The 14,822-nt window shown below is 43.4% G+C and overlaps 1 protein-coding gene across 3 annotated transcripts in view; it reads left to right on the top strand.

The window, feature by feature from the left end:
* klhl2 (kelch-like family member 2) overlaps nt 1-14,822 on the top strand; it is a 129,482-nt gene that overhangs the window by 64,792 nt on the left and 49,868 nt on the right. For all 3 annotated transcript variants that reach the window (XM_038792110.1, XM_038792111.1, XM_038792112.1), the window contains one exon: nt 7,991-8,100. In XM_038792110.1, coding sequence (XP_038648038.1) covers nt 7,991-8,100 — 110 coding nt within the window. The remainder of the gene's footprint in view (nt 1-7,990; nt 8,101-14,822) is intronic.

The raw sequence follows: 14,822 nt of genomic DNA on the forward strand, positions 1-14,822 counted from the left end.
CTTATTGTCTTTTTGACTGAGGTCAACTAAGTCTGCTCACCCCAGAACCTTTTAATTACTATTCACTGACATAATTTTAGAAAAACTATGAGGGCGGTGGCGCAGTGGTTAGCACTGCTGCCTCACGGCGCTGAGGACCCTGATTCGATCACGGCCCCAGGTCACTGACCGTGTGGACTTTGCATATTCTGCCCATGACAGCGTGAGTCTCCACCTCACAACCCAAAGGGTAGGTGGATTGGTTATGCTAAATTGCCCCTTAATTGGAAAAATTCAAAGAAAAAGCAAAGCAATTTGGACATGCCACTTTAATGGTTGCTCCATTGAATGAACGTAACACAATTTTAAAATTTGGTTCTAGAACTTGGATTCAAAAAACGGCCAAGACCAATGGCATGAAAGTCTTGTTTTGGTTGTGAATTTTAATTTCTAGATTGATAGAGTTTGCCAAGCAACATAGAACGGACAATGCCGAAGGAGGCCATTCGGCCCATCGAGTCTGCACCGACCCACTTAAGCCCTTACTTCCACCCTATCCCCCTAACCCAATAACCCGTCCTAACTTTTTTTGGACACTAAGGGCAATTTAGCATGCCCAATCCACCTAACCTGCACGTCTTTGGACTGTGGGAGGAAACCGGAGTACCCGAAGGAAATCCACACAGACATGGGGAGAACGTGCAGACTCCGCACAGACAGTGACCCAGCAGGGAATCGAACCTGGGACCCTGGTGCTGTGAAGCCACAATGCTAACCACTATGCCACCGTGCTGCCCACAACATAGTGCCTTGTCAAGTTGGTTAGCTTCCCAAATTGGTTGGTTGAGGGAAAGAGCGAGAAGCTAAAAGGATAGCGTCCATGCAGGTATCTGGCAGCTGGGCTGTGCCATGTTTTAGCCTGAGAGAATAAAATGTCATTTTGTGTGTGCAGGAAGTAGAGAAGGCAAGGAAAAGTAGAAAAATAATTGGGCTTTGGGATTTATTTTCATGACTACTTGTGAGTTGAATTGAAACCATTGTATTGTGCAGCACATAGCTTTTGATGGTTATTGTTTTCAATTATGCTCAATTTGGAAGTGTGGCAACCAGGTAAAGTGAAATTTGATGTTTTTTTTCTGGTGCTGCAGCATTTGATTCACCTTAATAGGTTATAAAGCCAGACAGCTGTTATCCGGTTTATGAAAATTTTGTTGTTTGAACGTGCTGATTCTTCAGGTGAAGCATCTACTGAACAGAAGTCTACATTAATGCTTAAATTTCTCCTCTCGCAGTCACCTTAGCAACCAGTAACTATTACAGAAAAGGCTTGTATCATGCCTTTCGTGTTGCAGTTTCCTATTTGTAAGCTAGATGAAAATTGCATTCGAACAAATTAATAGTCCTCTGCTGATTTTGAGTGGGTTGGTTTATTTACTATGCAGACAGCTCACAATAATAATTTTTACATTTTTCTTCACTCATTTTTGGGGCTTGGTTTCAAATGGCGTTTTTAGAGCCACACTGTTGTCTACTTAATCTTATTAATGAGATTACTGCACATGGGTTCTGTTTTTAAAAAAATAGTGTGCCATCCAACATACCAATTCAATTTATTCATGTTAAAAGTTTTTAATAGGAAGAGCCAAATGTTTACAATGCATAAATCTCTTTCCTTCTGTATGTTTTAATGAGGCAGGCATATCTGCAGGAAATTCGTATTGTAATGACCCATCTGCCCCATTTTTATATAAAGGTAAATATTTGATTAAAATTCTGACTGAAAAAGAATTCTCACTGAAAAAATATTCAATATTCGGGCAATGAGCTGCATATAAATTAGTCTTTTGTTGCTTTGTGCGTTATTGATATATTTGTGACACCAGTCTTTAATCTATTTTTGAGCTTTAAATGCTTTAGCGTGTAAATTTTCATTGCAAAATGAAGATCCGTGATCTCTAAATTGCTTGTGTACATTCTAGAAAACAATTTAAAAACAGAACCTTATTGCATACTCTGAGTGAATAGGAGGAAACAGAAATGTTCGTATTTGGGTGAATTACAATACATTCTAGTTATTGATCCAATAAAACATTTGAGATGTTCACTGAACATATAAATGCAGTTAACTTTTGCATGCTGGGGCAGAATGGTGGCGCAGTGGGTTAGCACTGTGGCCTCACGGCGCCGAGGTCCAAGGTTCGATCTCAGCCCTGAGTCACTGTCCGTGTGGAGTTTGCACATTCTCCCTGTGTCTGCGTGGGTTTCACCCCCAAAACCCAAAGATGTGCAGGTTAGGTGGATTGGCCACGCTAAATTGCCCCTTAATTGGAAAAAAAAAACTATTGCATGCTAGTGTCAAGGGGCTTGGTGACCCACAGCATTAAACTAGATGTAAAAGAACTAAAGTTGATAGTTTCGGCTCAAAAGTTCCAAGTAATCAGTATGATCATTAGGAAAATATATCACACCGGTGCAGCGGGAGGTGCTTTTCTGTGGCTAGAACTGGGGTACTTCGCGATAAGAGTAGAGGGAGCTTTGCTCTGCTTCTAATCATTCTGTATATGACTTGAAGGCATTTGAATGCAAATATTCATTCTCCAACACAACCATCCGTCATCTTAGGCATCTTGATAATGTTTGTAGGCTGGGTGGTGGAGGGGGAGTGTGTGGGAGGACAATAAATCTTTGGGCCATCACGCAGGCATCTGAAAGATGCTCCCTTCCCATTCGCAAGAATGTCATTCGTGATAGGGTTAAGGCAAGTCAGTAGTAAAAATATATTTAAAACATATAATTTTTTACTTTCTTTCAAAGCGTGTAAGCCAATACAAGGATACAGTGCAAAAAGCAAATTTAATTGTGTGCTTTTGTTTAACAAAACTTGCTTCTTTTTTTTTAAACTCTTGTTTTGGGCTACATTATTTATGGAAGCTTCTTTGTTTGCTTGGGGTTGTTAATTCACTTGCTGCCCAATTCAACATAGATCTTGAACAGTTGAATAGTAATGTCTGTAAAGCAACTTTTGCATTTCTTGCACTAACTTTTTATCTTGTAAGTGCACAAATTGTGATGGCTGTGTGTATATGTACAGACCCACATATTAATTTTTAAAGTGTAGTTGATTTTGGTGATAAATGTATGGACTATCCTGGGATATGGTTCTACAGCTGTCAGTGTTCCACTACTTCGCTCAAGTGGTCACTTTCTAAAATTCATTTATGGGATGTGGGTGTCGCTGGTTAGGCCAGCATTTATTTTTATCCCTCATTGCCCTTGAGAAGATGGTGGTGAGCTGCCTTCTTGAACCGCTGCCTGTGGTTTCAGTACACCCTCAATGGGAGGGAGTTCCAGCATTTTGACCCAACGACAGTGAAGGAACGGCGATATATTTCCAAGTCAAGATGGCAAGTGACTTGGAAGGGAACCTCCAGGTGGTGGTGTTCACAGATATTTGCTGCTCTTATCCTTCCAGATGGTAGTTGTCATAGGTTTGGAAGTTGTGTCAAAGGAGTCTTGGTGAGTTCTTGCAGTGCATCTTGTAGATGGTGCACATGGCTGCCACTATTTGTCAGCGGTGAAAGGATTGAATGTTTATGGAAGAGGTAGCAGCCAAGCGGGCTGCTTTGTCCTAGATGGTGTTGGGCTTCTTGAGTATTGTTGGAGCTGCACTCAAGTAGGCAAATGGAGAGTATTCCATTTGTAGTAACCTAGACAGGACTCATCCAGCTGGGGTTGGTTGTTCCCCGTGCTTAATTGGATTGAGTTAACCCAGCACTAGCATAAAAGGCAGGCAGCTGTAGAGCCAGCTAAAAAAGAAATGAGGACCCGGTGAAAGGTAACCGGGCCACAATGTATGATGCTATTGCTGAAATAAAGGACTTTTAAGAAGCCCGTTGGACTTCCCTGGCTTTATTACACCATTACCCTCCTAACTTGTGCCTTGTAGATGGTGGACAGGTTTTGGGGAATCAGGTGATGAGTTACATGCCGCAGGATTCCTAGTCTTTGATCTGCTCTGGGAGCTACTGTATTAATATGGCTAATCCAATTCCGTTTCAGGGGGTGATTGCCTGGCACTTGTTTGGTGTGAATGTAACTTGCCACTGTTAGCCCAAGCCTGGATATTGTCCAGGTCTTGGCTGCATTTCGACATGGACTGTTTCAGTCTTGGATCACAAGATGCTCATAACTAAAGTCTACTCTGCCAATAACATCCAGGCACATACACTTTATTTATTGCAAGGGGCATGGGTCTGGATTATTATTTTTCTGTTGCCCCTCGTAGCTTGGAGATGCTGAGGATAGGATAGGAAACTGACCATTCGGCCCAACCATACAGGTGTTAATGTTCTACACAACCCTTCTTGCGTCTTTTAAAATCTAAATGTAACATTGTAACATCTATTCCCTTCCCTTGTATGCTTGTCCAATTTCCCCTCAAATGCATCCATGATACTTGTTTCAGTCACTTCCTATGGTAGTGAGTTCCACATTTTACAACTCATTGAAGAACTTTCTTCTGAATTCCCATTTGGACTTCTTGGTGATGTTGCACTGATGGCTGCTAGTTATGCTCTTCCTCACCAGAGGAAACATTCTCTCTATCGAATAAATCTTTTCATAATTTTAGAGATCTCTTAGGCCATTCCTCAACCTTTTAAAGAGAGGAGACTTAGACCGTCACTCCCTTCCTGAAGTGTATACCCACTCATTTCTGACATTTATCCTTGAAAATCTCCTCTGCCCCCTCTATATCATTTTTATAATCTGGCACCCGAACTGCATGCAGTAATTTTAAGTGTGATCTAAGGCTCGATACAGGCTTACCATAACTTCCTACCTTTTAATTCTATTCCTCTAGAAATAAAACCTCAAGCTTGGTTTGCTATTTTAAAATGGCTTCGCTAACCTGAAGTGCGACTTTGTGATTGATGGATGTGCTCCGAAATCCCTTTGTTCCTCTACCCCAACCTAACCTGCACCTTCCACATAATGTGACCTCCCTATTCTTCCTGCCAAAATGTAGTTTCTCACGTTTATCTGTGTTGAACTACATTTTCTAATTATTTGCTAGTTCTATAATTATTAATGTCCTTCTATAATTTGTTGCATTCCTTCTTTGGATTCACAAATGTAGAAATGGTGCTCTTTGATTCTCGCCTTGCTCAGAAAAAAAGTCTAATTAGATGAATAACCATAAACATTTGGCTTGTTTCCATTGGTAACTGTTTCTCATTTGACAAATCTGTCTACCGGGTATATAAAAATTGAAGAAATGTAACTCCCAGCTTGTCAGAGTTGCAATGCCAATAAAATGATAGTATATGTGCAGTTAGTTTAATAGAATCATGACCAGTGTCTGAATGGCAAATTCATCACACAAGATACACATGCATTTTCTTCAAGATATCTTCGAAAATACATGCAAACGGGGTCATGATTCAATGAAAATGGTGGGGTGCTTGAATTAATGACGATTTGTCTATGATCAAGCAGAATTGCAACTCCTTGCAGTGCACATAATTAAATATTAAAGAACATTTATGTGGGATATTTTCGTATTGAGCATTACAACTGACTAGTTATTGACTAAGATTAAACTAGGATAAAAGCGCTCTAGTGAAAGATTGTGGGCACGATTCTCCCCCCAAATTTTGAAGTTAATTTGTGGCGGGTTTTTCAATGAATTTCCCGCCAGCTCTGCTGGCGCGTTGCCCAGCGCTATCCACGACACTTGAGTCACTGTTTTGGGCCCTGGGGAGTTTCTCACCTGTTTAGCCCACACCGTATTTTTTTTAGCGCTGGAGAGCTGGACTCCGATATGGGCTGCCATTTTGAAAGGGTTTCTTGAACTCCCAAGTGAGCTTGTGGGTACACTCCCCACCCATGGACAATGTCACTCCCCCACACGCATGGGTACTACCCCCCCCCCCCCCCCCCCTCTTCAGCCCCTCCTCATCCCCCTTACAGCACCCCTCCCTTCCAGGACCCCCATCCATCACCTCTCCAAACTCCCAGAGGCCCCAATTTAACCTGCCCTGCACTCCCCCGCCCTTCAAACCCACCCTAATTTCATGGGCATGGCACCCCTTGCCCTTGGCAGAGCCACCCTGGCACCTGGGCATCCTTGCACTGGCAACCAGGCACCTTATCAGTGCCAGGGTGGCAGTACCAAGGTGCCTGCATTCCAGGAGCCCACCCTGCACTTACTCTGACCACCCAGGGCTTTCTGATGGTCCGGGAGAACCCCCGGATGCCGTTCTGCCTGGTCCATGTTTGTGTGGGCCAGCATTGATCGGCAAGGCTGCGGCCTCCCTATGGAGGCCAGAGAATCGATGTCCGGGCAGGTAGGTCGTAAATTGGTTTGTAATCTACTTCCGTGAGCTTCATTTAGTCCCAGCTCCTTTGGGCGGAGTTCCGACTCCATGTATCGCGGAAGATATTGCTTCACTTGAAATCAAAATTAGTACAAAATATTTGTTTGCCAACTTTCTAATTATCTTGGAAGTGTACCATTTAAAAAAGTCTTGTAATGATTCGGTTATTCAAGTAAACAAAATGATTTGGTGAATAAATGGCATTCCAAGGAGGATTTTGCTGATGACTGACCTTGTTACGATGGAATGAACTGGGGAAGAGTGCAACAAGAAGCACAAATGTTTTTATCTCATGATGCTCCAACTCACATGTTATTTAAAGCGTGATCAAGATCCAAACAAGGGTTTGTTAGTTACTCGCTGCTGGTGAGTGGGTTCTCCAGGTCAACCTCTAATTGGGTTGTTGCATCTGCTGCAGCTTAAGACAAGCTGTCTTAAAGGTGACTTCATAAAGAAAGTGGTTGTTCAGAAGCAGCAGCAAACAAAATGTGACAAGCATACAAACCTCTATCGGTTGTTATTACTTGGTAATACTGTTCATGTTACACCAAAACTAAATCAGAACTGGCTGGGAAAGAGCAGTTCTTGCCTTATGAAAGTAAGAGTCCAAAACGCTGTTAGAGGCATTACGAAAATAAGACTTGATGCTGGGTTGCTTGAAAAGTATTGCAGCATAAAAAGTATGTTAGCAAGGTGATGATGTTATACTTCAACTGTGTAAGTGAAATCATGGGAGAAACATCGCCTGTCTATCCCTCTTAAGGAGGTTTGTAACTTTTGCTTTGAAGAAAAGATGTGGGGGGCGATTCTCCGAGGTGCGGAAAATCGGTGCCATTTGTGCCGGCGCGTTTGGCACGCCGCCAGCCAGGGGCCGCTGGAATCGGCGGGGCGCGCCGATTCTCCGGCTCGCATGGGCCGAGCGGCTGTGCTGATACGACAGAGTCCCGCCGGCGCTGTTCACCCCGAGTCGCTGCCGGCAGGAACTCTGCACGAACGGTCGGGGGGGGGGGGGGGGGCCTTCCGATGGGGTCAGGCCCGCGATCGGGGGATCGGTGCCCCCCCCCCCCCCGCCCCGGGCCTACTTTCTGGCGCGGCCGGCCCCTGAACACCGATGCCATGTTGAGTCGGGGCAAGCGCGCTAAAGAACTCCCCCAAGCATGCGCAGGTTGACGCGGCCCAAATGCGCATGCACCGGTTGGCCCATTTGGCGCCGCAGAAGGAGGCTGGAGCGGCGTGAAGCGCTCCGTTTCGACATGTTATATTCACATAATCAGCATTACATTTCGATAACCATGAAACCGGGATAATTTGGACGCCACTTCATTGTGAGAGCTTTAACAGTAAAAGCAGTTTTTCTTTTGCTTATTAAATGAACGTAACTGATGAAGTTCTGACTGTAGGTAGTTGACCTGAAATAATAACTCTTTCTCTATCTCTGCACGGATGCTGACTGGCCTGCTGAGCATTTCCAGCCTTTTCTGTTTATATTTTTATGTTGACTGCAATGTTCTTCTTGTGGGGGGATATTTTGTGCAAGTATTTCTTTCTGTTGAGGTAGTCCCAGTTTTAAGGAATACTAACTTTCTTAAAACCAAACTAATTTGTGCAATAACATTTTTTTTTCCTTTGAACAGAACAGCATTTCTCGGAGGTTGTGCTGGGAGACGAATTCCTCAATCTTGGTATAGATCAAGTGTGCAGTCTGATAGCCAGTGACATGCTCACAATTTCATCAGAAGAAAAGGTAATTCTGTAAGATTTTAAATTGATTTTAAATATGAGAATGTGATGTGTCCAGTCAAATCCAAATGCTTACAAGGATGGCTGAAAGGTTCAGTGCTAGGAATACACTCCTGCTTTTGTGCATTTCCTATCCACCAGATGTGGGTAATGGCCAAGACTTTGAACCAGTTGTTTGTAGCTTGGAAAATGTGGCACTGAATCCAATAATACAGCGAGTATGTTCTTTGCGTCCACATTGTGTGGTTTAGTGTCACAAGTCAGTTTACATTAACACTGCAACAAAGTTACTGTGACAATCCCCTAGTCGCCACATTCCGGCGCCTGTTCGGGTTCAGAGGGAGAATTCAGAATGCCAAGATTTTAGGGTATTGATCGAATGTGACTGAAGTCATTCAGTTGATCCTTTTTTAAATGTTGTGTCTTTATGCTTTTTTTCTAGAAAACCTAAAATCAAAGCTCGACCAAATAATTGTGAAAACAGGCGTTTGATACACTAGATTTTCATTCAAAGTGTAGCTGCTGTGCTTTCGGTTCCTTTGTGATGACCTTTCGTAACGGATCAATCAGCTCATTCAGATCCACTTTTTTCCTAAACAGTGAATACAAATGTCACTTATCTTTGAAACAAATCTAAACAATCAAGGCACACATCTCTACAGCTTGACTGGCCAGCTGTCAGTGCCTTGAAAATCAATGGAGTTTGACTTTCCTCATTGGCATTCCTTTTTGTTTCTAGATGAATGTTCAAAGAAGCATTTTAAATCCACATTAGTAGACATTTCTGCAGGTGCTGTCTCCTATTTCTTTAACTTGTTAGTTGTGAAGCTTCAGTAGTATGGGAATGGAGATTCACTTGTCTGAATGCTGTTGCCAAATAAAAATATGGGGCAATGTTGTTGTGGAACCTAATGGTTATAAACAAAAGTGTGTAAAAAATTGCCAGTCTGGAAGCTGAAAAATACAGGTATATACAGAGCAGCCGGCACTGTTAAATTCAGACATAAACTGCATAGTGTACTAGAGAGAGGAGCCGAGAAACAATAAGAACAGGAGGAAACAAAAAAGGCCCTTAAAGCCTGCTCTGCTATTCAGTACGATCATGGCTGATCTTGGGTATCAAATCTATTTTTCTGTCTCTCCCAGTCTTCTGTTCAGTGATGGGACATCCACAAACCTCTGGGGTAGAGAATTCCAAAGATTCACAACCCTTTTGAGTGAAGTAATTTCTCCTCATCCCGGCCCTGAATGATTGTCCCCTTATCCTGAAACTGAGCCCCTGCGTTTTAGATTCCTCAGCTAATGGAAGCAATGCCTGTGCCTACCATATCAAGCCCCCTCAGAAATTTATAGGTTTCAGAGAGCTCACCACTCATTCTTCTGAACTCCAGAGAATATAAACCCAATTTACTCACACTCTCATCATAATACATTCCCTTCAGATCGGAGACTACCTCCAATGCAAGTATATCCTTTTTTAAATGTGGAGACCAAAACTGCACATAGTATGCCAGATGTGTAATATATAATGTATAAGACTCATATATTTAACTGGACAATCAAATTTCAGTTGTAGATATGGAGGAATTTATCATCCTAGAATCATTATTGTTTGTATGTGTGTGTTCACGGTGGCACAGCTATTGGGACTGCTGCCTCACTGCCTGCCAGGGACCTGGGTTCCATTTGGGCCTTGGGTGACTGTGTGGAGTTTGCACATTCTCCCCGTGCCTGCGTAGGTTTCCTACTGGTGATCCAGTTCCCTCCCACGGTCCATAGTTGTGCAGGTTATGTGAGGCTATGGGCATAGGGCAGCGTATGGGCCTAGGTGGAGTGCTCTTTTGGAGGGTCACTGGGCTGAATGGCCTTCTGCACTGTAGGGATTCTATGATTCTAAATGCAGCTCTTTCTAATTGATCCTGGCCTTGCCTACTTAAAAACGATTAGATTTTGGTGCCTTCAGGGGAGAAACCAGAGAAGTTGCTGTCTACTTGATGAACATATCAGCAGAGTGAAATAGTCCCAGAAAATCACTAACCCCACCACAAAAAGCTAATGGTCAGCCAGTTTGATGTTCTTCATGGAGAGACCGTTAACTGCAGTGAATGCAACAAAGTCTCGGCCTTGATAACATCCCAGCTATTGTGCTGAATAAACGTCCACCAGAGCTAGTCCTTAACCCTAGCCATCCTGTTCTAGTATAGCTGTGCCATTGGTGTCTACCACACACATTAACAATTGCCCAGTTATATCCTATCCTGATACGGTTTCAAGTCAGGATAGGGTGTAACTTGGAGGGGTTCTTGGATGTGGTGTCCCCCATGTGACTGCTGTCCTTGTTCTTGGTGGTGGAGGTCATGGGCTTGGGTGATGCTGTTGAAGGAATCTTGGCAACTCCCTGCAGTCCACTATGTAGATAGTGCATACTGTAACCATGGTGTGCTGCTGATGAAGTGACTGAATATTTATGGTGGTCAGGTGCTGATTATGTCTGTTGCTTTGTCCTGGATGGTGTTGAGTTGCTTGAGTGTTGTTGGGGTTGCACTTATTGAGGCACACTCCTGGCTTGCGTGCTGTAACGTTGGACAGGTTGTAAAGGTGAACTGGTGTTGGGGAAGGAGACAGCAATCATGGTGTGGAGTTAAGAAAAGCTTTTACCATATACTCAAATGTCGTAACAGCAGTGCGGATAACTTTTGTGCCAGAATTTTTTGATTATCTTTTTCATTACTCCCTGCAGGAAATGTGGCAAGAACTGGCACTGTGTCATGATGATTTTGTTTGATTATGTAGAAAGGGAACTGTTCCCATAAATTATAATTGACAAAAGAATGCAAGCAGAGGGAAAATACGACAATGCAACAAAGGATATTTTTCCCTGAGAATTTGGCACTGTGAAGCAGCTTTTCAAACTGTAGTTCCTGGTTTGAAACACATTGGCAGTTCATGTGGGGGAGAGAGAAGGTGGTGGGGGAGGAGGTCAAAGAGAGAGGGGGAAAAATGTTGGATAAAGGAATTGGAGGGAAAGTAAATAAAGTCAGAATGGAGAAAAAAAAAGGAGGTGCAGGTGCAGATCTTTTGGCTGTTCTCGGCACAAGGGGTGTGTTATGTTTTTGATGTTGCCCACTTTTCTTTTTAGACTATCCGACTCTTGTTGCTTTGCTTTCTATTTCAGATGTTGTACTGTCTAATTTATTCGTATGTAGTTTGTCTTTATTATGTGTTTTTATTCTTCTTTGCACCATCTGATGATGAATCTGCTGCATATTCACCTCCCTGTTTTTCATTTATGGTCATTCTAGTTGTATGTACTTTCCCATTTGTGTTTTACTCCTTTCCATTGTTGCTAATTTGTGGTGAGTGTGCTTTACACTTAATTGCTCTGTTTTATAACCTTGCTCTAGAGTTGCCAGGTATCTTTATGATACCACCACGAGGTTCAAGTTCAAGTGCTGATCAATAACTCAATACACCAGTTAGTAAGGCTCAAATCAAAACACATTTATTATATACACAGTCAATCGCTACTCATGCATAAAATACTACAGAACTAAACTATTTCTACCACTAAAGGCCAATACTTAGCTTTGTAAAAGGAACCCACTGGGTCAGGGAACAATGGCCTCTCGTTCGATCCTGAGACTGCAGGCTTCCAGCTGGTATGGACTAAGGGTCAGGAGCGCCTATCTCCTAGAGTGCGTTGACTGGGCACTCACTTGTTGGTGCAGCTGCCAGGCAAGTCTCTCCGAGTTGAGAGTCATGGTCAAGACTTCTTTGAGAGCTGCCAAGAAGACTTGTCAAGAGACCAAATTGAACTTGAGGACTCTTTTATAGTCCCCAGGGGCTTCACGCCTTTTTTGGGCGGACCCCGTACCTGGCTCCAATTGATTGGACTATGTTCCAATCGATTGGTTTGATTTCCCCAATACTGGGGCTGTTCCCTGATCGCTGGGCGGTTCCTAAGTTGTGTGTTGGCTCCTGCTGGCGCCGAGGAGTCTGGCTTTACCTCGATTATCTTTAACTGTTGCTATTGTTCCCGGGGATCGCTCATTAATATGCAGATGGTCGTCAGTTTCAGTGCTGTCTGCTTTCTGCAACTCTAATATACAGGACACTTTGCATTCTGCTTGCTTTTCTGAGCCTGTCCATTTTTCCCTGCGTTCTTAGCGAATCTCCATTTTAAACTCGGGAAGTGGCCAATCCAGGTGGCTACACCATCTTGACATGATTTATAGAATAATAGTGCACAAGAGGCTGTTCGGCCCATTTGTGTCTGCACTGACACATGAAAGACATCTGAGCTGCCTATCTGATCCCATTTGCCAGCACTTGGCCCATAGCCTTCAATGTTATGACATGCCACGTACTCATCCAGGTGCTGTTTAAAGGATGTGAGGCAATCCGCCTCTACCAGCCTCCTAAGCAGGGCATTCCAGACCATCGCCACCAGCTGGATAAAAATGCCTTTTCTCAAATCTCTTCCCCCCCCCCCCCCCCCCCCCCCCCCCCCCAACCTCCAAAATGATTTATCATTTCATTTTCAGTCTTGATAAAAGATTATCTCCAGAACATGAACTTTTAATGCCCTCTCGCGCACCCTCTCCACACATTTGGACCGATCTGCTGAGAGTTTGTAGCATTTTCTGGGGGGGGGGGGGTTCAGACTTGGTGTTGCCCTTCAAAACCTGAAAGTGGCATTATCTGCTTTGTATGTGGGGAAAAACGTAGTAATGCCCTGGGATCAACAGAGAGCATTTGCCAATGTGTCATGGCCATGTCATGAGCCTTCTGAAGATATCCTACCTCAAAATTAGGTCAAAATAATCCCCTTCAACCTACCTACGTGGGGAATGCTGAGTTAGGATTCAAGACTGGGTGGGATGGTAGTCCCTTCTTTATTATGTCTTTATTGCTATGTCCAAAAGTTAAGACTTTTAGTTAATGGTGGAGAGGACTAAACCAGGATTTCATATCACCAAAAATATCTTGTTTTTGCAAGAATACCTTGAATTTAAATGGCACCTTTGGCACAGTAGGGCTATTTTTTACAAATGTTTTTTATTGGGTTTTTGAATAAAGTATATTTACCGTTATGTACACAAAGGAAACCCACGCAGATGGGGGGAGAACGTGCAAACTCCACACAAGGCAGTCACCCCAGGTCGGAATCAAACCCGTGTCGCTGGTGTTGAGGCAGCAATGCTAACCAATGTGCCACCCTAAGCATTAAGCATTTTCAGGGGTAGATTTTTAACTGTGTCTTGAAGGAGGAGGGATATATGAAGTGTGTTAGGAGAGAATTCCAGAGCTTGGAGCCTAGGCAGCTGAAGGTACGGAATTCCAGAGCTTGGAGCCTAGGCAGCTGAAGATACGGAATTCCAGAGCTTGGAGCCTAGGCAGCTGAAGGTACGGAATTCCAGAGCTTTGAGCCTTGGCAGCTGAAGATATGGAATTCCAGAGCTTGGCGCCTAGGCAGCTGAAGATGCGGAATTCCAGAGCTTGGAGCCTAGGCAGCTGAAGATACGGAATTCCAGAGCTTGGAGCCTAGGCAGCTGAAGATACGGAATTCCAGAGCTTGGAGCCTAGGCAGCTGAAGATACGGCTATCAATGGTGTAACAATGAAAATTGGGGTTGTGAAGAAGCCAGATTTAGCAAAGCACTCACTGCGACATATAGTGCAGTGGCAAAATGTAAGGAAACAGAAAATGGAGGTTTGCACAGAGGTCTTTCATTTTTAGATTCAAATCCAGCCCAAACTGATGGGATGAGAGTATCATCTCTTTGCTGGAGGGAACTCTATGTCAAATGATGCAAACAGCTGCAGCTGATGGAAATCTGAAACAAAGGCAGAAAATGCTGGAAATACACCCCACCGCAGTGATCATCTGTGGAGAAAGCAGACAAGTTCATGGTTTGAGTATATCTTTGCATTAAAAGCAAAAGCTAAATTGAAAACAAACATTCATTTGAACAGTCAGAGCAAAGAGAGGGGGTACGGAGAGAAGAAAAATACAGGCGAGGGGGTGCATGGCTGGAGTCACCTGTCATGTGCTTGAAGCAAAGAGTATAATTGGATGGCTGAGGTCCTCTTTATAATGGATTACTGAAAAAAGCATATTTAAAGACTTTAGAGAAAGATGAAATGGCTATCTCAGCAAAAATGTAGCCACCCTGATGCTCTCCCGTAACTCCCGCTGAACAGGACTATGGCGTTGCAAAATTGAGATGCTCGATTGACGCGGCAAATCACCCATCTACCCTTCTTCTGTCCCCTCCCATCTGTGTCCTCTACCTTTCCTGCATTGATTGAATTATTGAATCATCTTTTACGTCTGCTTAGCCTGAAAAGTACTCTTGGTCTTGACTTCCCATGTTCAGTGCCAGGAAAGATGGCTAATACTTCAAAACCAAAGATCCAGGAGCCAGATTAGATGCATTAATATTGACATGGATTACAGTAAGTAGTATGGCCTAAGAAACTTGCTTGACAGAAAATATTTACAGCCATCAGTGGGACTGAACTGGCAATATTTTTTCAATTTTTAAACTAATTCCAACCAAGTGATGGACCCAGGCTGAGAAATAGCACCCAACTGGGGTTTTAACTTTATTAACATGCATATCCATAGATTTCCCACAGTGCAGATGAGAAAGTAAGTAGGTGCATTGTTTTCGGAAAGTGTAGAGAAACCGGAAGCAAACTTGGGAAGAAAGGGGAAAGTTTG

This window comes from Scyliorhinus canicula, chromosome 3 (assembly GCF_902713615.1).
Source record: "Scyliorhinus canicula chromosome 3, sScyCan1.1, whole genome shotgun sequence".
NCBI lineage: Eukaryota > Metazoa > Chordata > Chondrichthyes > Carcharhiniformes > Scyliorhinidae > Scyliorhinus > Scyliorhinus canicula.